Below are 26,244 nucleotides of genomic sequence, written 5' to 3' on the forward strand. Positions count from 1 at the left end.
TATTGGACTGATACAAATTTTATTTTTCATGCTAAAATGTTTACAAATTTTATTTTATCATACACAATTACAAGAGCAACAGTTACAAGTAATTAAAAAAATAGCATTTGGGGGCACTTCTATTCCTTTTACTAATGTAAGCATGTTTTGTTACATGAACAGCAACAATAATTACAATTACAGAACTGCTCAACTTGGAAATTTAGTGTGTTATGATGGAGGCTAACACATGTTATTAGCAAAGAGTAAGTGCCCAAACACAATCTTTCATTCTATATTATTCTTTATTCCACAATTACAATCATGGATTAGAATCTACCCAATAATGCCATCATTCAAATGTGTGACTGATCAGATCAAATCAGCAAGCATTTTAAATCCTTTTCCAAAATCTTAATTTAGTTCTACAAGGAAATATACAACAAAACACAAGGCATAGCTTGCTGATATTTTATGCCTAGAACAAACCATTACATAATGAAATTATGCATCCTTTGCCAACTTGGCATTTGTTTCATCTCACACAATAATAAAAGATGAATAGTACTTATTTACAGCACTTAGAATCACCTGACCACAGCTGATACAGTTATCTCCCAGACTTCTAGTTTCTAAAATTCTGGGGGAAGTGGGACAATTTGAACAGTAATAGTCTACATGGTAGTAATATTACCTCTTGGCCATTGGCCCAATACTAATCCTTTGTTTTTTAGTATACAAAATATGCTCAAAACATTTCTCTTAAACACATTTCAATTAATGTAATTAAACAGAAGGCAACAATTTCCTTCTAGAAGAGCTATTTAGCTATGAAAAACTTGCCAAATATTTGTTAAATTAATTTATGGAATATTTTTAGGGTCAATACAGATATTTAATTTAGAGCCTGTGCTAAACATGTGTAAAAAGAACTACGAACATAATCACACTAGTTTTTTTTTTAAAAATGGAAATACCATTTTCAACCCTATAGTAATTTTATAAATATATCACTTGCTTTTATCCAAAGTAAGGATAAATTTCAAAAATCCACTGTGAAATTTACATTTTCACTAAGCACAAAAATACACAAATATTAGTTCTAATCAGAAATTTCAGCTAAGTGAAAACTTTTACTTTGAAATAAGTAGATCGGGGATACAGAAGTAAAATTTTTGATCGAGGCACATCACAAATATATTGTTCTCATGTAAAAATAAATTTTTTTAAAGAAATAATGTTTTTAACAGTCTTTTCACCCCATCTTCTCAAACACATATATTGTCCTTAAAATATAAGTTTCAGATAAACATCTCATTTAAAATCTGATTTTACCAAAAAGACAAATAAAACTTAAATATTCTTAAATGTATCTGAGCCATGTAGTTGCTGCTTCCAGATATTATGATCTAAAAATCATGACACTATGGTAACCAACCTTTGGTTTGCAACCTAATACCTTGAAATTCAATTCACACTGTTTACCAAAGAAGTCTGATGTATATTTGTAAATTTAAAATTTTGTATCTTTTAAAAAAAAAAATCCTGTGCAACAGATAAGTATGAATTTCAAAAACTTTAAAATTCACTGATAAACGATTTTTATCATACCAAAGATCTACAAAATAATGAAGTATCCTAATAGTATTTTGAAAATACTATCAAAAACCTCAAAATCTTATATATTAAGTGCAAACAACCAATACATTTTTACAAACATTTTCAAAGGCTGGAAAGAAAATATGCTAATTGTAAGAGCAATGATGTTTGAGTCAATCAGACATGTTTTCAATCTCAAATCTGCCATTCCAGGCTTATGCATAGTTCTTAACTTCTCCAGAACTGGATCTCCTCGGATATAAAATGGGGGGCATAGTCAGTATCTACTTTAGAGGGCTCTTGTGAGTAATAATCAGATAATCCATATAAGAGATTATTACGATATCTGGCACAGTAAGTAACTAATAAATATTAGTTACATCAACAGTGACTTATTTGGGGGTCATGCACCTAACAAACTATTTTCTTAAATGAAATAGAATCATTATAAAGAATTAAGAATTTTTTAAAAATTGGTGTAGAAGAGAGTTGGGGACATGCTCTACAACAAAACACCCCGCATTATATTGCAATAATGATACTTTTATTATGTTTTGGCTATCACTCTCCCACTATTTTAACACTGTACTGTATCACTTCCAAAAAGTTGTCATGAACTCTTATAGAAAATAATTACCTCATTGGCCTGAACAAACAAGAAAGGCACAGAAAAACTGCTCACAAATAAAACCAGTCATTTACATGTTAGGTACTATAGTAAAGGTGGTTATTTAGCAATTTCAAGCAATTTATCTGGTATCTACTATTTTCACACTGTTCTTATTTCAAATCTCAAATACACTAATCTCTATTATTTATAAATAGCCTACTCTCACAACCTATCAGCCATATCTTTACTGGAATGATCAAGGAGTATAAATTTTAACAGAAGAAATCAGCTATAGATTATGCTATACCAAAATATTGTATAAGTGCTCATTTTTCATTTAGAGTATTTCAGGTACCAAGTTAAAAGCACCCAAATCTTAGTCCCTCAGTATTATTTTGATTGTCACTGTTAACTAAGTGAATGTTTTCTCTTGAGTTTTAATCATACTAACCTGAGTCAACAGGGCTTCCTAATGGACTCTATTTTAAATGACAGAGCACATACATGAGAGACCGCAAAAGTAGGGCTGGCCCCAATAAAACTATTTACTAAGTATGTGATCTTCCGCAAGTCCCTTAACTTCTCCATGCCTCTCCTTCCTGTTCTAAAAGATGAGGAATCTGCCACCCTTTGTCTGACTCACAGGACGAGTGAAATTATGTAGAAAAACGTAAGAAAGAGCTCTAGAAGGGCATAGTGTTAGATACACGTATCAACAGAGACTTGTTAATAGTATTAGATTTGGTTAGAATGACCAGTTTATTAAAAGGGTAATTTAAGAGACTACTGAGTATCAGAAAAAAGTGAAACATCTTTACCATATCCTTTGATAAGATCTGAGAGCAGTTTTAAAAAATGTATCGATATCTACCCTATCACTATATAAGAAAAAATTCACTGGACAACGCTCATTCATTCTTCCCTGTGTGTGTGTTTAATGGCTATAACTGTGTTTCACCTGAATGTGTTTTGGTAATTTTATGAATTTACAGCCTGCTCTGTTCCAGGCTTATTCTGGCAAGTTACTTAAATGTCTCTGAGAGTAGTCACAGGTGATCCTTTTTTCCTCTACTACTGGTTTTCATTTACTTTAAATTCTAGGTTCTTCTACCTTATACTTCATGGAAAGTAGGTATAATAAAGAGTTTTTAATTTAAAAATGAAGAGAAAATATTCAAAACTAAGTCACTAAAAGCAAATGTTCCCTTAGTCTCTTCAGCAGACACTATGCATGCACTCTAAAAGGATACCAGGACCACAAATCAATAGAAAAATCCATTTAATTTACACTACATACTTTTCCAAGGTTGAAAGATACAGAGCAGAAAAATAAATCACGATTGATTTCTGAAGGAGGCATATCTGAAGGATGATTCTGAAAAAACAAATGGTGATTTTGAAGTAAATGGGACATGAGGACAAGGAGAGAACAGAATCTGATAAAAATTATTCAAATATTTTTTGATTTTACACAAAAAGAGTCACTGAAATACTATTATCTCTAGGTAGACAGGTGACTGGTCAGGTATTTAGAAAGACTCGGAAGCCCTAGGATAGATGACAGTTAAAGTCACAGGATTAGAAATTTTGAGGCAAAAGAGGATCTAGATAATACTCATTAAAAGATATCAAAAGAGAATGAGGGAAAATGAAATGAGAATGATCTGAAAAATAACAGAATCAATATATGAGGGAAGTGTGCAGTTTCAAGGAGAATGGGAGTAGTCAAAAAAAAAAAACAAGAAAAACACATTAAGACTGGGTTTGACTAGTGAGTCTGTAACAGATGTGATGGGGGGACTTTAACAGCAAAGATGGAGGAGTTAGCAATGGATTAAGGTAAGACAAGCAGTTAAAAAAAAAAAAAGTTTGTGCATTCCACCCATTTAAAATATTCACTCAGGAAAATGCAGAGAAAATGATAAGAAAGCTAAGGGGAGACCTGAGTGTTTCGAGGCAGAAAGGCAGCTTCATTCGCTCTAAACAGTTAAACAAAGCTTGTGTGTTACAGCTGAGAGAGTCTTGACTGATAAATAGGTATGTTTGACCTAAGTTAGGCACTTTAGGGGAGGGGGAACCTGACTTCTGTCACCAGGGAACAGAAAGAAATTAATCTCAAGCCACTTATTATTATTATTATTATTTTTTTTGGTATCACAGTCAGCCCCTACCCTCAGTGGTATTTATTTACAAGGTAATCAGAGCTTGTCAGGTGAAAAGGCAAGAAGCCAGAATGGAAAATGGTAGTGAAAATTATAGAACAGCCAACTGAAAAAGTCAGTAATTTACATTTGAAAACAATTTTAAATAAAATTCAAACAAAAAACTGAAAATTTTAAAATATCACTGCTAGAGGAATGGTATCCATGTGATGTGCAAAGTGACTCAATTTTTAAAAAGGATAATACAGGTTTTAATTTGATATAGCCACCATCATTTAATGACAAGATTTCTTGGATAACTTCTACCAAAGACATGATTTCCTCCTTAAAACAGGCATAAAATGGATGACGTGGGTGACTTGGGTACCTAAGAGTTGTGAAAAGTGTCTCCACAACTTGTTAGTATGAAAAGCAACATTAAAGTAGAACATCAAAATACTTCATTTCAAAACTACTTTATGCCTAATCCCATATGTAACTGGAACCATATTCAAATTCTGTAAGTTTCTGCATTTCATTTTCCTGTTTTATTTATTTTCATGAGCAACTTACTTCATTTTGAATCTGTACTTTATTTGACATTAAAACTGTATAAAAGCCATGCACAGTTTATTTACAGTATTGTACATCAACTACGTTTGAAGACTACACAAAAATTTCACAAAACTTACTTATATGGAAAGACATGTGAAACAGGGGGCTTTAAAAAATTTTAGGTACAGAATTTTGCAAAGATTATTTTGGTTTCTAGTGTTATGCAAGCACTAGCTTGAAATAAGACTGACAAAAACGTGCAAATGAGTAGAATTTCAACAAATGAAAAACTACAAATGTTTTGGCTAAAAGCTAAAATACCTTGAAATACTACTATGTAGTGATGGGAATTTATAACAGAAAAAAGGTTATTTTTTCAAAGTCTTTCATGAATAACAGGCTCTCAGTAATATTCTATAAAAACATTCAGAAATAAAGTTTTTCAAATTCTGTTCATCATCAAAATTATGTTTCCAGTAGTGACTGAAGCTGTGAATTGTAAATAATTATTTATTGTCCTACATGGGAAGTCTCAGTGTCCCTCTCTGGGGACAAGGGGAGAAGAAAATCAATTGGCAAATTTAGATTCAAGTAAAAGATCCTGGTACAGATATCATGAACACAGAGTAGAGTGTTGCAATAATGTACAAGTCCACATACTTTTAACTGTACCCCTAAAATGGAAGTGTAAACTTCAGGTTTGTTCAATTTAAGATCTCCTAGCAGGAAGTAAGTACCTCATCCTTCAGAGTTCAGAAAATATTAATAGGGATTTCTTCTTCTCCAGTGGCATCTCTTTTAGTTTTCACTGTTGGGGCTGAAGTACATTTAGATACTCAGACTGCCCCAACTGGTAAGTTGTGTTCCTTCCGCAATCAACATACTGGTACCTCTCCTGGGATATCTGTTCAGAGTGTCCAAAGTATGTTGTTGTCACAGTAACTCTAAAAAAGAAACAACAACAACAAACTCAAATGCGGAGAAACATTCAACAGTTATATATAAAAAAGTTTTCTAAAGTGAGACTACTTTTATATATCAAAATTTTCTGAGAGAGACTGATTAATGATAACTTAATATTGTGGACATGGGCCTCTTGGGGACTCTTTCCCCAACAGATAACATAAATGCTGGTTTAGCAAGCCCTACTCAAATAATTATACAACACAAATATGATGTTTCCAGAACACTTATCACTAGATAAAAATATGGAAGTTCATTTCACTTTTAAAAATAATTATATAGGGGCAGCTGGGTGGCTCAGTCAGTTGAACGTCTGACTCTTGGTTTTGGCTCAGGTCATGTCTCAGGGTTGTAGGATGAAGCCCTCCATCTGGCTCAGTGCTCATAGTTCTCTCATCACAGGAAAAGGGTTCTTCGGATGTCAGCTAATGGCCCAAATACCAAACCTATCATGTTTTAATGACTTCGAGTAACACCAAACTTCCAAGCCAGTAACAGTATTTCTCATTACTTTTAAGGATTTTTTCCCACAGGCAGAAAACTGGACGCTCAGCTCTGTTCTCCTCTCTAGTCCAACCCCTTCCACCTTCCAGCATTCTTGCAAAGTCCAGATTCACTGCTTAGTGGCCATGTCATCCTTCACTGCTTCTCTGAGCTTCCCACTTCCTCATTCGTAAAGTGGAATAATATTTACTCATCTCATAGCACTTCTGTAGGGCTTAAAACCCAATTGAACTAATATTTGTAAAGGTGTTGTGTATGCTATAAGCCAATGTTATACATCCAAAGTTTAACAAAGAAATATCTCAAAAAAAAAATTGATACTCACTGCATCATGAGTACTATGTTATGAACTTTGATGGATATCAGTGTACAGAAATCACTGTTAAAAAGAAAAAACAATGAACAAATTCAAGCAATGATATTACAAATTTAAAATCATTTAATTAGGATTCCTCTGACATTATAACTAGTAGAGATACTATAAAGAAGATATAAAGTGGGGCACCTAGGTGGCTCAGTTGGTTAAGCGTCCGACTTGATTTCGGCTCAGGTCATTATATCAGGGTCCTGGGATCAAGCCCAGAATCAGGCTCCCTGCTCAGTGGGGAGTGTGCTTGTCTCCCTCTCCCTCTGCCCCTCCCCCCTACTTGTGCATGCACTCTTTCTAAAATAAATAAATCTAAAAAAAAGGAAGATAAAAGTAAGCATATATTGACTGAACATTTTCTATAGCTCAAATAATGATAAATCGTTTCATGACTTTTTATTCTAGAAACAGACATGCTTTCCTACTACAGCAGTTGTAGAGTTGTTTAACATGGGCTACAGATTATTGTTACTTTTTATTCACCTTTTGAAATTGTAGTAAACAGTCTGTTACTCAGAAATTCTGTTAGCCTGGTATCAAAAGATGGTATTTATCCTTTTTTTTTACTTAACGAGAGTCAATAATCAGACCCAACTGAAAAGCTTCAGAACTTCAAACCAATAATAGAGTATGATAAATTACTAGCACTTTGAGTTTTCCTATACTAAAAAGTCAACACATACTAAAATGTATGAGAATATGGTTCTCATAGTAAATAAAAAGTGACATCGTGTATTTGATCTTAATTCTGAAAAATAACTAAGTAAAAAACAAATATTAAGTATATAGGTACATAATGTACATAAATGTGATGTATGTTGACAAGGGAGAAGAGAAAAAGAGAAGAGAGAGGCCAGAAGGAGTATTCCAAATGTGGTTTCTTGACTGCTAAGACTGCAGGTAATTCAAAAGATAGTCATACACTTTATTCTAAATACTTAATAATTTAATGAGAGAAAACTATTAAAAATCAAAACTTACTACATATAACTCATTTCTTCTGCTATGATAGTAGGTACTGTATAATCAATCTGAAAGGCAAAAAATGAAAATAAGCCAACTGGAAAGAGGATCAAAGCATCAAGTATTTCAGATACTTTTCCCAATTTCAAAGAGTTTAGAAATCTCTCCCTTTGCAAGGCTGATTCTAAGACTTTCTTATACATGGAAGGGACACATGTCAAGGTCACGTTTTTGAGGAAATCCTACCCGCCCCCAAGTTAATACGATAGACAAAATCAAGACTCACTGAACTCCTCCAAAGTATTTCATGACAGAAGCTTACTTGTTTCATATCCAGTGGGCCAATATTGGTTATGTTGTTTAAGCGTGCCTTTCCGATAACTGTTTTTGAAAACTGAACTTGTGCAGTGATGTTTTCAACTTCAACAGAATAATAGTTATTGTTTGTTATATTTAGTGTGTTCTGTAAAAGAAAGAAGGCAGAAAATGTATAAGTATAACAAATATGTATTCAAAATTAATTTTAAAAAATGACTTCACAAAAAAATAAAAAGACTTCAGCTGTGGCCATGCTTCAGTTATTAGGAGGAAGAAAAGTACTGCCAAAAATAACATAAGACATTAAATGAACTGGTTATTTGGTTTTATGATGAGTACTATGTATATAATATGCTAATAATAAACACACAATTAAAAAATAGTCCCAGAAAATGTATATTATAGGAATATAGAAAAATGCATGTTAGAAAATGTATTTGTGGCATTAGCAAAAATTCTATAAAAATAATTTTTAGATTTAATCTAAGTTTTTGCTAAATGTTACTATATAGATACCTTCACAGACATTATCAGTAAGCTATTTCTTATTCTATTAAATACAAAGATGACCATTTAAAATGTTAAATAGTACTTTAAATAAATTTTGTTTAAAAGACACTGGTATTTTAACTTATGTATAAGTAGAGATTTCTACTGGGTCACTTTGAAGAAGAAATGGGTAGATTCAAGTCTGTTTGTTGGAAAGAAATGGACCTACATCATTTCTATACTTAATAGGTGGGGAAACTTCTGCAATTCTAATTCACAATGATTATCTCAAAATATTTTAGAAAACAGCCAATGAAGAAAAAAAAATGTTAAATCAAGATAATGAATAAGTAATAGTAAATAAATAAATTAATAAAACATCTGAAACAGTCATCATGAAAGAAAATCAATAAATGATAAATATTTGTAAGGAAGACTGTAATGGTTACCATCTATACAAAGAGCCCTTACAAACTGAAAAGAAAAAGACAAAGCCTTAAGGAAAAATAAAGCAAAACAAGAGCAAAACATATGAGTAAATAAATCAGAGGAGTACACATATGAATGACCAAGAAACACTTAAAAATTCTCAAATTCATTTATAGTTGGGGAAAAGTTGATTTTAGTACAAAAGGAATATTATTTTATGTTCATTAAACTAGTAAAACTTCTAGAAAGCAACAAATTCTATTTCCTGGCAGGGATATGAGCAAAAGGGTCTATTTTTACATTCCTGGAAAACACGTGAAGCCTTGCGGCCATTCTGATAAGGAATCTAGCAATATCCATTAAAATAAAAATAATGTATATCCTGTGACCTAGCAATCCTACTTGAGCATTTATCCTAAAGAAATAAAAGCATTGGGACGATAATGACGGTAGTGACAAAAACAAAGAATGAAAATAAAGCAAATGCCCATCTACAAAAATAATGACTAAATAGTATTAAATCATTATATGGAATATCATGCAGCCCATTAAAAAGAATGGATTAACTCTAAGCCAGAAAATTAGGAGAGATTTCTACTAACAAGATGCATAAAATATGTACAAAATATTATTCTTTTGAAAATAAATATTAATTTAAGAAAAGCTAAACATACGAGCTTATAAATTAATATGAATATGGAGAAAGATGGAAAAATGCAATTATGGGGTAAATGGAAAGAAGAGAAAGTAGTCTCAGCAAAAAAGGATAAAAACAAGAATATGCTAGCAATCAGTGATTTTATGATCACATTTATGCATTCATTTATAGTTATACAGAGAATTTTTTAAATTCCATAATGTAGCAGAAATAACCTTTATCTAAATATATAAAAATTTTCTACTTAGCTCTGTTCCCATTTCAATTTAATTTCTAGATATTATAGGAAAGGGATTGTTAATTTGAGGTCAATGGACAAAGAAAGGGATTCAGAAGAATCTTTGGAATCCTTTGTATATGAAAATAACGTTGGTATGTGTCTTTTTCTGAAGTGCCTACAGCTTTCATTAGAATATTAAAGGGATCAATGATGCAAAACTGCTTGACAACAAAATTATTTTTAAGAATTAGAAAAAGATATACTGATCATTAGATAACAAACATTAAGACAGATGAAAAAAAATAAAGTTTAGTACTATCAGACATTTTGTTGCTGAGAGCAGTGAGAATCCACTTAATTTGTAAGTCAAGAGACCACAATCATAAGCTTTTAAGTAATGATGATTTATTATCAAAGGCCTTAAATGATCTGTGATTTTTAGTTAGCAAATTTGCATTTAGGAATCTATCCTATAGAAATAACCTGAAATAGAAACAAAGTTTAAGAACAAAGATGTTTTTCTGAATATTTGTAATAGCAAAATTAAACATCTATTAAGAAATGGTTGAGTAGGGGCGCCTGGGTGGCACAGCGGTTAAGCGTCTGCCTTCGGCTCAGGGCGTGATCCCAGCGTTATGGGATCGAGCCCCACATCAGGCTCCTCTGCTATGAGCCTGCTTCTTCCTCTCCCACTTCCCCTGCTTGTGTTCCCTCTCTTGCTGGCTGTCTCTATCTCTGTCAAATAAATAAATAAATAAATAAATAAATAAATAAATAAATAAATATCTTAAAAAAAAAAAAAAAAGAAATGGTTGAGTGAATTATAATACAGCCATATAAAAGAATACATGAGGGCACTTAACATGAGAAAATTTAGTGAGATCTCACTTATGGTTAAAATATGCATATGTATACACTTACGCACGTGTGTATTCCTTACATACAATATGAAAATATTTGGCCACATTTGTAAATGTGCATACAAATGTATATATGCATCATCACCAAATATATGTATATGTTAACAGGTCTAGGTAGTAGAAGTAAAAATAATACATCACAGTATCTGTCAAATGTATAATGATAATTAAATATATTCATAAGCAGAAAACAAATGTTACTAAAATGGAGTAAGTAGTACTAATGCGTATTACTCATTTTAAGAAACAAAAGCAATATTATATAATTCCATTTTCCAAAACACTGATAGAGAACCTACGGAAAACTCAACCTCTTACTCATGGTTATCCAAACTTAATGTTTATCTTATATAATAATGCTATCTCTTATTTAATGTTCAGTCTTTCTCAGTTAAGTGTTATTATCCCAAAAAGTGGGAATTCCTGAATAACTACTGAAAATAGAGTATGATAGTTACATCTAAATACACTGATATTTAAAAGGAACCATCACATGACTTTTATTTTTTATTATACATTTATAATATTTGATAGTAAAACAAGTTTTGGAGATTGGTCAAAAAAAACCTGGCCACTGTTTTAAACACTGTACAAAAAGAAAAATACATTCCTCATTCCAGATGGCTGTTAAAGTGAGAAAATACTCAACAGTAATTCTCCACTCATACGATTGATTTATATTTAGCATTGTGTTGTTTTATGCACATGTTTTTTCCATAGATATTTTTTTAAAGCCCTTAGATAAACAACTTTGGTGGTAAGCAATGAGAATAAATGGACCCATGGGAGTTCTTTTTTTTCCCGTAATTAATGAGCAATTGTACTTTAACATACTATTCCCCTACACTCCGGTCCCTCCAACCTCTCCCAACTACAACTAGCTGTTATCTCTACTACTGCCTCAAGCATATGAACAACCTCTGCAAGGAAAACCAACTAAACTCCATTTATCACTCTTCCAAACAAACCACTGCCACACAGATGCACTGAGGCCTGAAACCATACATAATTGCTAATGGCATGACCAGTAGACATTTTCCTTTTTAATAATTCAGTGCTTTGCAAACCATGCTTCTTTTCAAACAAATGTTAACATGTAAACAGGTAGACCTTCTCTGAGGTTTTATTTGTTGTTTTCAGGAGTGAGAAGGTTGTAGAGTACTAAAAACAACTGTCCAGGGAAACACTGTGGATGTTTTCCCACATACTAATTTATAAGAGAAATCAAACAGTCACTTGTACTTTATCTTTAAACACCATAAAGGAATAGTCTGTTAAAATGGCGAAAATTGTATTTCAGCAAATACAAGGAAAAAAAAATGGTACATTTATCACATTTATAGAATCAACTATTTTAACACTTTGCTAGGAATTAGTTGGGAGTCACATGGTGAAAAGTAAACAGATTGTAAATGGTTTTTTTTTTTTTTTTGCCAGCAACTGTTTATTTTACCATCTTAAAGGCAACTTCAAATGCTAAATGATTCTATATATACAATTGCCAGTACTTATTATTTGCCATTTTCAGCAGAACCAGAAATGATAGAGAAGATCAATAGCAGACATACAGAAAGCAAACTGACCAGTGTCACATTTAATACTCTCTCAAAGGGACAAAGGTGTGCTTAATATCGTAAAGGAATGTAGCCAAATATTTTTAATGTAAATTTGTACTTACCGTGATATTTAAATATACTGTACGCTTTTGAACATCATAACTGACGTATGCTGATTTTACGCCAATGTATTTCACGTCAATAGAGCGAGGGAAAAGGAAAAACACAGCCAATCCAGAAAGGAGCAGACAGACAAACACAGAAGCCATCACATACAGCTTTCTGAAAAGAAAAATGGAGTATTGAAATACATGTGCATCAGAAATTACATAATGAAACATTCAGAGATTTTTTCAACTTGAATTTTTCCCCTATTATACTAGCAGGAAAAGATGTGTAATTTTACCAATATTTTATTTTATAAAAGTATTTAGTAGGGATGGGTCTGGTCTATTACATGTTCAAATGTTCTCCTTAAAAGATGTACCTTTTTGGAGACTGGGAATTCAGGGTTATTGCATGTAGAACATTTACGACAGCGTTTCCTAAACCAGACCTCACACTAGAATTAACTAAGCTGGGGAACTTTATAAAAATATGGATTTCAAGACTCCCTTCTCTGCCTTCTGAATTCACTAAAGCAGAATTTTCACATGTGGGTTTTGCCATTATATAATTCCCTAAAGTGACTGCTCATCAGAACCTGTGAAGCCCTTAAAAACATAATGACATAATCACATGCCTCATCAATCTCACTAAGTCTCACTAAGACTCTGAGTCTCTCATCCCAAAGTATTTATGTACTCAGTTTTAAAAATACTGTTTACATTAATCAACTCTGCTTTGATGATGTTGTTAAACTGTTTCTTGAAAATCAGGAAAGGGGATAATAGTATGCAGATATAAGACAAGAAAAAAATAAACTTTCCATGCCTTTGCTACTCTTCTAACTCCCCTTGAAATGTATCTCTTGCTCTTTATTTCCAATCTCCAGATAAAAACTGCCTCTACAAGTTTACCCTCAAAATTAGGGTTTCAAATTACAATTTTCCTATTTTTTCCAACAAATAACTCTCAGCTCAAAGCCCATAGCACCTTTGTTTGTTATTTCTTTCTAGGTCTTGCATGTCACTTACTTTATCTTTTCCTTATGCTCTAGTCATTCAAAAAATTCTCATTTTATCCTTTCTTCCATTTTCTTCCTCACCAACTTCCAAATTCCTTAATAGATCTAAGCTTTGCATGCCCACACCGCTATTTTAAGTGACTCTTGCAAATGTTTCATAAATGCTTCCGACTATTTTGTCCAGGAAACGATAACAAAATGGTTTATTAAAAACAAAATAAAACAAAATTTCACTACGTCACTACTACTAGCCCCATACTGTTGTCTTGAGTGAACAAAGAAGTTCCACTCACTCACTAGATTTCTTCCCAACCTGAGTAGGGTGGTTATCACTACTGGATTACCTACTATACAGTTTAAGCACCTGTTTATAGTACCTACCACACACCAAAACACCTAAAAAAGATATTAAAGAGCTCAAAATTCATGATTTAACAAAATCTGAAATTTTGCTGGATTTTATTATTTTAGTGTTGTTTTTATTTTTAATTACAGCAAGGTGAGCCCACCATGATCTATTTAGGGCTTAGGGCCTATAAATCAGCTCCAGTTGTTAATATATGATCAATGTTCTAAATTTACTCTGTACCCCAAATTTACAGCCATAACAAATATATCTCATCTTATGGGATAATAAACATTTCACATAGTATTTCCGACCAACTGAAAAACTGGCTAGTTCACTGAAGAATATAGATTCTATTATAAAATTCACTAGTAATAATTTTTCTTATGATTCTAGGAGCTATAGTACTGATGAAGTTATAATGGTTATGTGGCTTATTTGGACTCAAGTTAAATTTCTACTTTTGCCATTACCTGCTTATAACACTTCGGGCAATTTACTTTTTTCCTCCACTTTAAGATCTGTAGGTTTGTTTTGAGAATCAAATGATACCGCTAAAGCATGTAAACAAAAGCAATCAATAAATTTCCTAACTACCTCATCACAACTCCCCCAATTTACAAATAATCAGAGTTGTTCGTAAAATATTGTAATTTTAGTAAAAATTTAGAGTCTTTGTTTTTTCATTGCATATCTGAAGCTCCTAAAAATTCCTAAAGGGTTTCCTATAGTTTTCAGATTTCTTAGCTTACTAACGGTGTCAAGATCTGGATCTCATTTTCTCAAACTTCATCTCTACCACCTTCCAACAGCACTGTTCACTTTAGGCATAGATCTGAATGACGTCTGTTACTCTTGTCCTTGCATGTTATTCCCTGTCTGAACTGCCCACTTCCACTTTGTTTTCTACTTTTCTAAGATTCAGCTAATGCTTCATCTTCTTTGAAACCTTCCTTAATTCCATAAAATAATTTAGATAGATACTACTCTACTCTGCTCTCTTAGCACTCTGGAAATACCTCTAACAGGTAAGACAGAGATCCTGTAATCACTTGCTTACTTGTCTGTCTCTACAAAATCCTAATTTCCTTTTACCAAAGATACCTTTGTTAAATCTGTATCCCCAGGCCCTTACATTAACTGATGTAACAGGTACTCAGTAAGCATCTAGGTGCCCTCCATAGTATTTCATAAAATACGGAAAATGTATTTTCTGTTCCCTCCCCCCACCTCTTTATCAGGGCCTTCAATTACATATACAGAGGCCACCTGAATTTGTTCCACATATTATTAATGCCCTGTTCATTTTTCTCAATCTTTTTTCTCTTCGTATTTCATTTTGGATACTTATTATTCCAATGTCTTCAAATTCATTCCTCTTTTCTTCTAAAATGTCTAACCTGCTGTTAATCTCATCCCATGTAGTCTTCATGTGAGATACTTAGTTTTCATGCTACTTGGATCTTTTAAAAATATCTTCCATGTCTATCCTTAAGTTCCACCTTTCTGAAAATATGGGATATAGTTAAGATAACTATTTTAACTATCCTTGTCTAATGCTTTCATCTATGTCATTTATTGGTCTGTTTCTATAAGTGTTCTTTCTCCTCATTACAGGCTATATTTTTTTCATTTTCTTTCCATGCTTGGTAATTTTTAATTGGATTCCAGACTCTTATTATTTTACTGTGTTGAGTGCTGGATATTTTAGTATTCCCACATATATTCTTGAGCTTTGTATTTGGGATACTGTTCAGTTTCTTGAAAAAAATTTGAAACTTGAGGTTTGCTTTTAGGTTCTGTTAAGCATGAACACTACAGCTTTTAATCTATGGCTATTTATTCTGTTACTGTGGAAATAATCTGAGTATTCCACCCAATTCCCTATGAATTATGAGACTGTCCACAGTGATTGGTGAAAACTATCCCTGGCCTTATGTGGGCTCTGAGGACTGTTCCCTCTGTTCTGTTTTGAGTGGTTCTTCCTTTAGGTACTTTCCTCACACATACACACTGATGAGGACTCAGCTAAACACTCAAGGAGTACCCAGTGTAGCTCTCTACCCTCCAGTACTCTGTCCTACTAACTCTGGTCTTGGCCTCCTAGATTCCCATTGCCATGTATCTCCTCAGTTTAGGGGGACTGCTAAGCTCTGCCCGGGTTATTTCCATTGTGCTGTGCTTTGATATCTTTTCCTGGACAGTAAGATGGTACAATCGTAGGACTTACCTCACTTGTTTTCCCCTTCTCAGATATCACTGTCCTTTGCTGCCTGATTTCCACTATCTAAAAATACTGTTTCATTTATCTGTCCAGTTTTTTAGTTATTTTAGATAGAAGAATAAATCTAGTTCCTGTGATGATTCCATCTTGCTTGGAAGTGAAAAATCAAATTTATTTGATTTTGTACTTATATTCCTTTGTTTTTATGCCAAGAATCTTATTCCCTAATGGTATCAGTATACAATTACTTATCTGCTTTATGTATAAGTTTCAAAATTATACTAACATTATTCTTAACAATGCAGCTATTGAGTACAGTTTAAACTTTTGTTGTATTCCACATCTTACTAGACACTGACAGTCAAAATGAAGTATTTTCAAGTCACTTAAAGTGATTCTTTAATCTGTGGTTATTCCACCAAAGGACATACACTTCAAATCATTTATTTCAATTTTTAGGAACTGCTTTTTTTTTCTTCTGATTTCATCTTTTACGTTCTATTTTTTAAAAAAGTACTTCTAAAGCCCAAACAATATAAATATATATACATACACAGATATCTCACTTGCTTATCTATTCCCTCTTCCAAGTTCCCTCCCAAACTCTGAGAGTAATCATTTTATTAGTCTTTGGTTTATCAATACACTGTTTCTCTCTCCTCCTCTATGCATGTGTGTGTTTTCAGATAAAAATGTATCTGGCTATCAACTGTAGTAAAATATAGAGTTCTTCCTCATTCCACTTTATCATCGTACAGATGTAGCATAACTTATTCTACCAGTACATTATCACTGGCCATTTACATTTCTAGTCCTCTGCAATTACAGACACTGACACGGTGAATACCTTACGCAAAAGCCACCTACTATATTTGCAATTATCCTTAGAAAAAAATTTTCAAAGTAGAATTCCTGAGCCAAAGGGTATGTGTATATATAATTTTCCTAGATAATGCTAAATGCCCTTTGCTAACAAGGTATGAGTGTGCTCATTTCACACAGTACTGCCAACAAATTCACTGTCAAAATTTGGAGTTCTGGCTCATGATAGATAAGAAATGGTATTTCAGTGTTTTAATCTGTTATTCTCTTATGAGCAAGACTGAACCTCTTCTCACATATTTACAGGACATCTTTCTTGTGGACTAGTCGTTCATAATATCTGTGATAATATGCAGACATCACTTCCCAGTTTGCCACTTGTATTTTGGCTTTAATTAAGGTTTTGTTTTCATCTTGTAAAAGTTAATCTAGGCTTTGTCAAATTAATTAATCTTTTCTGTCCTCACTGGATTCTGAATCATATGTAGGAAGTTTTTTCATCCTAAGATTATAGAGGAATTAACCCTAATTTCTTAAATATTCATAACCATCTACTACATATTTTATAATAAAGGGTCAGATCAACTTTTTTAAATCCTTGGTTCATTTTCTATGAATATTTAAACATGCTGTGCTACTGGTTACTTGTCTGGAGCGCTGTGATCAAGAAGAAGCATGCCAATCTGATTTTCTGTCCCTTATAAATTAATTCATCCTTTTGCCTGGGGTTCTTCAAACCGTTTTCTTAGTTTTTTTTTTTTTTTTTTCCTTGTTTACCTTCGAAGTCCAGTAATTTCATTAGGATGGGTAGGATGTTTTGAAGATCATGCCATGTCTTTTCAATATGTAGGTCTGTGTCTTGTTTTACTTCAGGGAAGTGTTCTTGAACTGAATGTTTATTATTTGTTCAGTTTGATTCCTTCGGTTTTTCTTCAGGGGCTTCAGTTATATGAGCGTTCAATTTCTCTGCTTGTGTTTATCTTACTTTTCATTAATTTGTGCGTGTTTTCATTTCCTCCTTTGTAACTTCTATTTCCTCTGCCATACTTTCCATGGTATCTGTTTGCCCTTGTTCTTCCAGTCTTGTCTTCACTTCTGAAGTTAATTTTTTCTTATTCTCTCATGGGTTCATAGTCTCTTTTCATGTCCTCATGTTGTTTGGTCATCTTATTTCTGAGCCTTTCAATTTCTGACTCCTGCAGTTCTTTCATAGCTTCTACAGTTTTAATTTCTTTAGAACATTTATAATATTGTTACAGTTTTCATGTTTTTTCTGGTATGCTTCTATGATCAGGATTTTCCGTTCACTTTTGTTTAATCTGTCTTTGTATGATGCTTCACTGCAATAATTGTTGCTCATTTTTAAATGAGATGTTTTTGTACTTTTAATAGAAGCTTGCATTTTAGGTGATGAGGATGAACCACAGTGACCTTCCTAGCTTCACTGCTCAAAACGCCATCTTCTATTATAATACAAAGTTGTTGTTTTCTTTCTTTCCTTTTTTTTGAGATGGCCTATATGTATATACACTTCTACAGTTCTGAGATTCTCTAGTTTTTGAACCTTTTCTTCCCTTTTCCATATTCTTTCCCTGTACAATATGGATTCACAATCCCTAGCAGGCTTTTCCTCAGGGTATGTCTGTCCTTTTATAAGAGTTTTGGGTGAGTTTTCCTAAGGTCTTCGAGGGACCACAGTGGTCTAGTTCCTTCTGATCTTAAGGCCCCTCAGTGAATCTGTGACCTTTTCTGCACTCTCTCCAAGGTACAGCACGCCAAGAGTCCTCCCACTTTGACAGGTTATCCAGAAGTATTTGCTGGAAGTGCTCTGAGTGGGACCCTCTTCTTTAGGGAATTGTATACCAGAGCATTTGTTCTGTGTACCAGGGCTCTCAGGACCTTCAGCAATTCTTTTTGTTTCCCTTCACAAATTCCACACAGCTGCTAACATGTATTGATCCTTGCTCCATTTTCATTGTGGGGTGAGTAGGAGAACCTTAACACCCATTTTTGATGAAAATGTTTCTGTGTTTCCTACTGCTGTTCTAAGTTTGTCTGTTCTGGTAAACAGATTTGAGAAGATTCAGATACTATGCCACTTTGAAGACCTTACCCCAATCAGAAATCCTTTTTCTTTTTTTAAATGACACAAAGCATTGATGGCATAATTTAACAACCTGATAACATTTTTCATTTTAATAGAGTTAACTAGAGTGATTATATGTAACTTGAAAAGCAAAAAAATACAAAAAATTTTGCTATTTTCTTATCATCACTTACGTCCTTCTTGGCCTTAGTCTCTGATCACTATATGGAATCAATGCCACCAGCTGGTTTTCTTGCCCTAAAAGTAAAAATAGGTTTAGAAATTTATTAACATGATTAATTAAAATAGTGGCCTTCTTTCAAAGCCAGAATATCATCTGACTCTCATCTTATTCCTCTGGTAAACTCTCAGAATCTTCAAAAATTATCTAGTAGACACTAAGTTCCAAAATAAATAATGTATTTTTCATAGCTTGATGTCAGCTATGAATACAAATAATACGAAGAATGAGAAAGAGTAATTAATCTCTTTACTGAAAAAGATCTGAAAAGTCTCAGCTTTCAGAAGATCTGAATTTACCAAGAATTCTTCAACTGTATATTTTCTGTTTAGATTTTGATTATGGTTATCTGGGTAAGAGCAGAAGAAATATTGCTACCTCTGTGTCCTGAAATCCTCTATACTATACTCCTTGAAAACCAAAATCAACACATAACAAATCTCATGCTTCAAGAGTTCACATAAAATGAGGCTTCCACAACTATTCAGGCCACACACTATTTGCAGTAAGTCAATTTAAAATCTATCCTTTATTTCTCGGGTTGGGCTATATCCGTATACTTTAATGGATAAATAGATCTTTAATAAACCAATTTTTCAATCTTATCAGAACTTGGCTTTTTGTATTAACTCTTAAAGCACTATAGTCAAATTCTCTTTTAAAGCTTCCTATAATGCCTCCATTATTCCTCCCTGCCCCTTCCACAACTCTCCCCTTATTTACAATACCTCCCCACACCCACAAGTAAATATATGTTATGTATTTATGTCTCTCTCTGTACATGTATCCTGTCTTGTTTGGTGGTATTCGTTTGACTAAACTACAATCCTGCTTAAAAGTAACCTTTCAACTACTATGCTGATACCCATACAGCTAAATGTGGATACAGAAAAACATGCAACTATGCTCACTGGCCTCATTCAGATCACTGATCTCAAGTGGCCTTTAACGATGTCAACCATCATACAATATTCCCTAGTTCACGGTCTCAATCTGACTCTCCAAAACCCCAATTTTGTAACTTCAACTCTCTCTTAAAATCTCCAATAGCTCATTCCCTGTTCTCACTCTTAGCTCATGATGTGGAGAACTTCCACAAGCTCCCACTACAGCATCCACCCACCTGTTTCTGTGTCCATATGCTCTACCTTCCTCGTACAAAGCGTAAACTGCAGATGCTCCTCTGTAAGGGCAGCCCCCTGCACTTGGGCACTACATCTAATAATTCTCCCATCTCCTACAGTACCTGTTGTTTTTTCTCTACGGGTTATTCTCATCAGCATACATATTATTCACTCCATCTTTAAAAAAATCCCTTTTCTGGGGCACCTGGGTGGCTCAGTCATTAAGCGTCTGCCTTCAGCTCAGAGCATGATCCCAGGGTCCTGGGATCGAGCCCCATATTAGGCTCTCTCCTCTGCTGGGAGCCTGCCTCTTCCTCTTCCTCTTCCACTCCCTCTGTTTGTGTACCCTCTCTCACTGGCTGTCTCTCTGTCAGGTAAATAAATAAAATCTTTAAAAAAAAAAATCCCTTTCCTAACCTCATAGCCCCCTCCAGCTACCATCTTTCTTCTTCCTTAAATATACAGTAATACTCCTCAAAAAACCTATTTTCTCACTGAATAACTTCACTCCTCCTATGCTCTCTTGATCCCACTCTGTACGTTCTATACAAGCTTATGCAACCTGCCAAGCTGTCCTTTTAAAGGTCTCCAACAGTCTCCATGTACATCACCAAATCCAATGGTCAGTTCTTGGTCCTTACATTACCTGATCGGTTGGTAGCATCTAACAGGTCCTTATTCTCTCCTACTTGGTACATTTGCTACATTTATTTCCAGGACACCCAAGTCTAGAATTTCCTCCTTCTACTCTAGCGGCTTTTTCATGTCTTTGCTAAATCTTTGTTATCATTGACTTTGAAATGGCGCAGTGCCCCAGGGTTCAGCACTAGGGTGTCTTTTTTTTCTGTTCACACGGATAAGCTTGGTGCTCTCACCCAACTCAGCTTTAAGTACCACCTCTAGTCTATGGCTCCAGCTGAGGGCTTGCGCTTGAACACCAGACACTTATTTTAACTTATTAAACATATCCACTTAGATGCCAAATATGCATCCCGAGGCTTGTTTCTCTACAACAGAGCTTCTGATCTCTCCCTGGACATACACACTCAAACCTTTTCTCCATCCTAATAAAGTGCTACTCCATTCTTCCAGCTGTTCAGACAAAAATACCTTCAGAGTCATCCATGATTTCCTACTAACCACAATCCACTTCTAGGCTGCCAAAACAGGCCTACTGGCTATACCTCAAAAACATATCCGGATTGCTAAAATAGTCCCAAAAATCCTTTCATTCTCTAACAGCTAAGTATCCCTGAAAAGATAAAACCATCACATTCAAAGGCCAACTCAGAGATAAACTTCCCCAACCCAAGGCATTTCTTAGAAACTGGTATAAACTGGTATACCTTCTATTGTTACTTTGTCCTTCCCTCAAGGTTTCTCCAGGGTTACCTATCACCTTCAACCAAGCAGAAAATGAGAATAGCACAACATATTTTTATTATTTCTACTGAAGTTCGTCTAGCCTACAAACATCACATGAAGATTATTCCCTTCTGAATTTCCCTATGATATGATATTTCCTCCTATATGGCCCATCTTCATTTACCACCCCTCTTCATGTAGTTCCTCTTAAGAGTAACTAACTAGGGCATGACTAGCTTCTTACTATTCTTTAGACAATGAATTAAAAGTATTAGGTCACCAAATTACTTAAATTGTTCCCAACGCCCAACATGTGATTATGACCTTTACTGAGGACAGTCAGGTCTAAAAAATTTCAGTCAAGAGATAGTGCAGGGGCACCTGGGTGGCTTAGTTGTTAAGCATCTGCCTTCTGCTCAGATCATGATCCCAGGGTTCTGGGAGCCCCACAGCAGGCTCCCTGCTCAGTGGGAGGCCTGCTTCTCCCTCTCCCACTCCCCCTGCGTGTGTTCCCTCTCTTGCTGCCTGTCTGCCAAATAAATAAATAAAATCTTAAAAAAAAAAAAAAAGAGAGATAATGCATATCTGCTATTGCAGGTGGGAAAGAAAAAAATACTAGAGGTAGACTGGTGGTTTTCATTAGTACTTTAGGTACCTTAACATGCTTGTTTTTGTTTTTTTCAAAATGTTTACATTTACTTCTTTGTGTCTCTTTAACTGAAGATAACTGACACATAATTTTAACTTTAATCCTAAAAGATTTTTAAAACACAGGGGGTTGTGCTTAGATCTATGGGTTTTATATTATTTGTGTGAATGCCTGGAATTACTCGTTAAAGGAAAAACAACACAGTAACACATACCCCTAGGAATTCTTCCTGTTCCTTGACAAGTAGGACAAGTGACACTATCTCTTCCTGTGAATTCCACATATGGAAACTGAGAGACATCTCCACCTCTTCCATCTTCATTATGGACTTCATTATTAATCAGTCCATTCCTCATGTTTTCAGTTGATGTGACTCCATCATAACCATCTTCTTTATTTGAATGCAAAGGCAAATGAGAAAAAGACTTTCCCATGTCTAAAGAGAAAGAAAAATCTTAGGGTAAATTTCAGAAAAAAAGCATACTCAAGAACATTATGGGACTTTTATACCAATCTAATTAATAGAGAGCAAACTTCAAGGGAATATTCAAATTGCTTTTTGATTAAGAAGATGTGGTCCATATATACAATGGAATATTACTCAGCCATCAGAAAGAACGATTACCCAACATTTGCAGCAACATGGACGGGACTGGAGGAGATTATGCTAAATGAAATAAGTCAAGCAGAGAAAGACAATTATCATATGGTTTCACTCATTTATGGAACGTAAGAAATAGCATGAAGATCTGTAGGAGAAGGAAGGGAAGAATGAAGGGGGGTAAACAGAAAGGGGAATGAACCATGAGAGACTATGGACTCTGGGAAACAAACTGAGGGCTTCAGAGGGGAAGTGGGGTTGGGGGGCTGGGATAGGCCAGTGATGGGCATTAAGGAGGGCACATATTGCATGGTGCACTGGGTGTTATATGCAAATAATGAATCATGGAACACTACATCAAAAACTAAGGATATACTGTATGGTGACTAACATAATAAAAAATTATTACTAAAAAAAGAATTATATTTAATCAAAGTAGTGTCTGAAAACAAGGAAGACAAGAATCCAAAGTGTTTTTCTAACAAAATATTACAAAATGATGTATCAGACTTGTGATGAGAATGGGCTTTCAAGCATTAAAATTTGACAGAAGTCTACACTTTCTCCAGGTTCTCTGAAAATAAAGTGGGCTTCACTATTCTTAGAATAAAACAAAAACATATTCTACCTTTAAACCAATTATTGCTAAAGGCTAAAGTTGGTTTAAGCAGATTATGATTACTTATTGTATGTATTAGCAAGAAAAGTTTGAAAGAAGACTTCAACTACCTCCAGTTAGACCTCAGTCTGTACTTTTCTAATTGATTAAATTCTTCTTTCCAGCTTATCTCTTAACTCAGGCAAAAGACCCTAAGGGCAAAGCATCCTGTGGTGGGAAGCAAAAGGAGCCCCTCAAGCAATAGGGAGCCAGCAAGACTGATGCCAAGACAATGGTGGGTCTGACCTTTATTAACCATTTGCATGTACCCATCCACCTTTGTACCACACATTCCTTATATAATAAACTCAGAAGTATTCTCCGCACTTTGGAGACAGTACTTCGAGACGTTAGTCCACCGTCTTCCCCATGTTGGCCTCACTGAAATAAATTCCTTTTTTTCACCACCGCTCCTCTCTCTGCTTTTGGATTTTGTCAGTGGTGAGTGGCTGAACCTGGTCTGTTTGGACTTCCCTTGGGCCCCTAAGCCTGGTTACAAGTTCAAAGTAGTATGTTTCAGCCTGTTAAAATTCATGCCCCTTTGTGATAAATAAAACCACAGTCCCTCTCATTCTCGCATTTCTAGCTGTAGCATTTAAACATTTGTAATAAAAACAACTCAAAAACCAAATCCTGTACATTTTTTTCATTCAACCTCTTCCAAGATATTTAATATAATTCACCAATACAAAGCAGTAAATTTTAAAACACTAATTTCAAAATTTTAATAGTATCAAAAGTAACATGGGTAAAATTTAAATTTATATTTGATATAAATTTAAAACCAAGTAAGAGTAAGTAGTAGTACCTACACATATACCATACCTATAACAATATAACCTCTGCAGGTGGGTAATGCAATAGCACTGCAGTCGAGTCATACAATTTTAAGGATGAAAAGAACTTCAAAGTCATATTATCCAATCTGCTGATATTCTGAGGGAAAATTAATAAAGCGGGAAAGAATTTAAAAATAACATTTCTTCTCTTTCTAAATTTGACCTTGTATCTTTTATCAGTTCCTAAAAATGATAATAGACATTCATACAAAAAGATAAGCATTTCTTTTAAAAATTCTCATTGAGGGACCCCTGCGTGGCTCAGGTGGTTAAGCATCTGCCTTCAGGTCCTGGAATCAAGTCCTGCATTAGACTCCTTGTTCTGAGGGGAGCCTGCTGCTCCCCCGGGGTTGTGCACTCACACACGCTCTCCCCTCCCAACTCCCTCTCTGACAAATAAATGCAATCTTAAAAAAAAGTTTTTTTAAAATTCTCAGTGATCTCAGTAAGGAAAACTGACACTCAATATTTCAAGTAATACTACAGTATGAAGAAAAGTTCACCTCTGAATACTGGCATGCCATCCAAGTGTTGGGATCATTCAAACATAGTGCATACGGCAGGATAAAAAGATTATATAACTAGTACACAAATATAAAAGTATAGAATGATGAAGATGATTATTTTCACAATTTTACTATTAAAAATCTACATACACATTGTCCACAGAAGTTTAAAAACAGATGATTTTGTATCTTCTCTTGGTTTGTCTAATAACATTAAATCCAAGCCAAACCAACACTTGCCAGTCACAGATGGTTCAGGGGTGAATTAACATCATTGTCCCCATACACTGATCTATGTGGACTATCAGCTGAACAGGGACTGGGGCCCTCAGTACTGTGGCCACAGAAGCATCCTTTCTGGGATCTCAGTTAACACAGGAGTGCAAAGTGCATCCCACTAGAAAGCTTTGGTGGGGGGTGAGGGGAGACACAGAAGGCGATCAGGATCAAGTGGCTCTCAGTCTGGGCCTGTTTTCTATCCGAATCTAAGTTGTCTTGATGAGTCTGCCTCTGACAGGTGTTTGCTTAAACAAGGCTAACTGACAAGCACCAGACTTTGTCAGGTACTGCGTATCGCCTCCCTCCCTACTGGACTGTCCTCACAGTAAAGAAATATTTAACCACTTTTATTCCTGGAGACTCGCCGGTTTGTTTTCTATGAAGAGGTGCTACACCCTCTCTCTTCCCTGTATTCAATGTTCTTATCACAATCTCTTATGGAAAACCCAACATGATCTAAGACAGCAAGGAGAGTTTAAAAAAAAAAAAAAGCACAGCACTCCATCCAATTTAAATGGGTCATTATCATCTGTGATAACGAAGGAAGCCAGCACCTTTACAAGCTACATAAACAAAACTCGGCACACAGCCTAATCCGGAAAGGTTAAAAAGATAAGATCAAGGCAACCGTGCAAGAAAACTCAAGAACAGCAAAACCAAGGGCCACCTGCCGCACAAAGTGTGGGGCCTGGAATCAACCCTACGCTCTGGGCTTGGGCCAAAGCCTGGAGCCCCCTAGGCAGGAGGCTGGGCCCCGGTAGGAGGTGACAACACCGCCATCACCCAACCCTGAGCGCCTCCTCGGTCCCCGGGTTGGCCCGGCTCCCAGGCGGCCTCTCCTCCTCTACCTCCCCGTCTCTCTCGGCTGTTCCTAGGGCGCCGCCGCTCAGCTCCACTCCGAAAAAGAGACCGAGGGGCTGCGCGTCCAGGGTCGCTCACCGACACGCGGGGCGCTGCGCAGTCCCGAGCTGCTCCGGCGCGCACAGACCCAAGGACAGGGTCACGAGGTCTGCAGTCCCGATCGCTGGGGCTGGAGCGACGGGCCTACAAGCGCCAGGGCGCCGCGGATTCGGGGCGGGGGAGGGGCGGCAAGACGCCGGCATCAGC

General features: G+C 35.0%; 1 protein-coding gene and 1 long non-coding RNA gene across 6 annotated transcripts in view; one reads left to right on the top strand and one right to left on the bottom strand.

The window, feature by feature from the left end:
* LOC123789233 (uncharacterized) overlaps positions 1 to 24,144 on the top strand; it is a 62,107-nt gene extending 37,963 nt beyond the window's left edge. For all 5 annotated transcript variants that reach the window (XR_015723978.1, XR_015723975.1, XR_015723977.1 and 2 more), the window contains one exon: positions 23,639 to 24,144. This is a non-coding gene — a long non-coding RNA (uncharacterized LOC123789233). The remainder of the gene's footprint in view (positions 1 to 23,638) is intronic.
* On the bottom strand, positions 1 to 26,218 carry TMEM106B (transmembrane protein 106B). The gene is made up of 8 exons (XM_045793148.2): positions 26,077 to 26,218; positions 22,469 to 22,690; positions 19,070 to 19,133; positions 12,394 to 12,553; positions 8,004 to 8,144; positions 7,700 to 7,749; positions 6,677 to 6,730; positions 1 to 5,828 (listed from the first exon to the last, which is right to left on the bottom strand). The coding sequence occupies exons 2-8, from the start codon at positions 22,686 to 22,688 to the stop codon at positions 5,690 to 5,692; spliced, it is 828 nt and encodes a 275-aa protein (XP_045649104.1). The 5' UTR covers positions 22,689 to 22,690; positions 26,077 to 26,218; the 3' UTR covers positions 1 to 5,689.
* Between the last annotated feature and the right edge of the window lie 26 nt (positions 26,219 to 26,244).

The sequence above is a fragment of the Ursus americanus genome, chromosome 3 (genome assembly GCF_024610735.1).
Source record: "Ursus americanus isolate L20-20 chromosome 3, mUrsAme1.1.p, whole genome shotgun sequence".
Taxonomy (NCBI): domain Eukaryota; kingdom Metazoa; phylum Chordata; class Mammalia; order Carnivora; family Ursidae; genus Ursus; species Ursus americanus.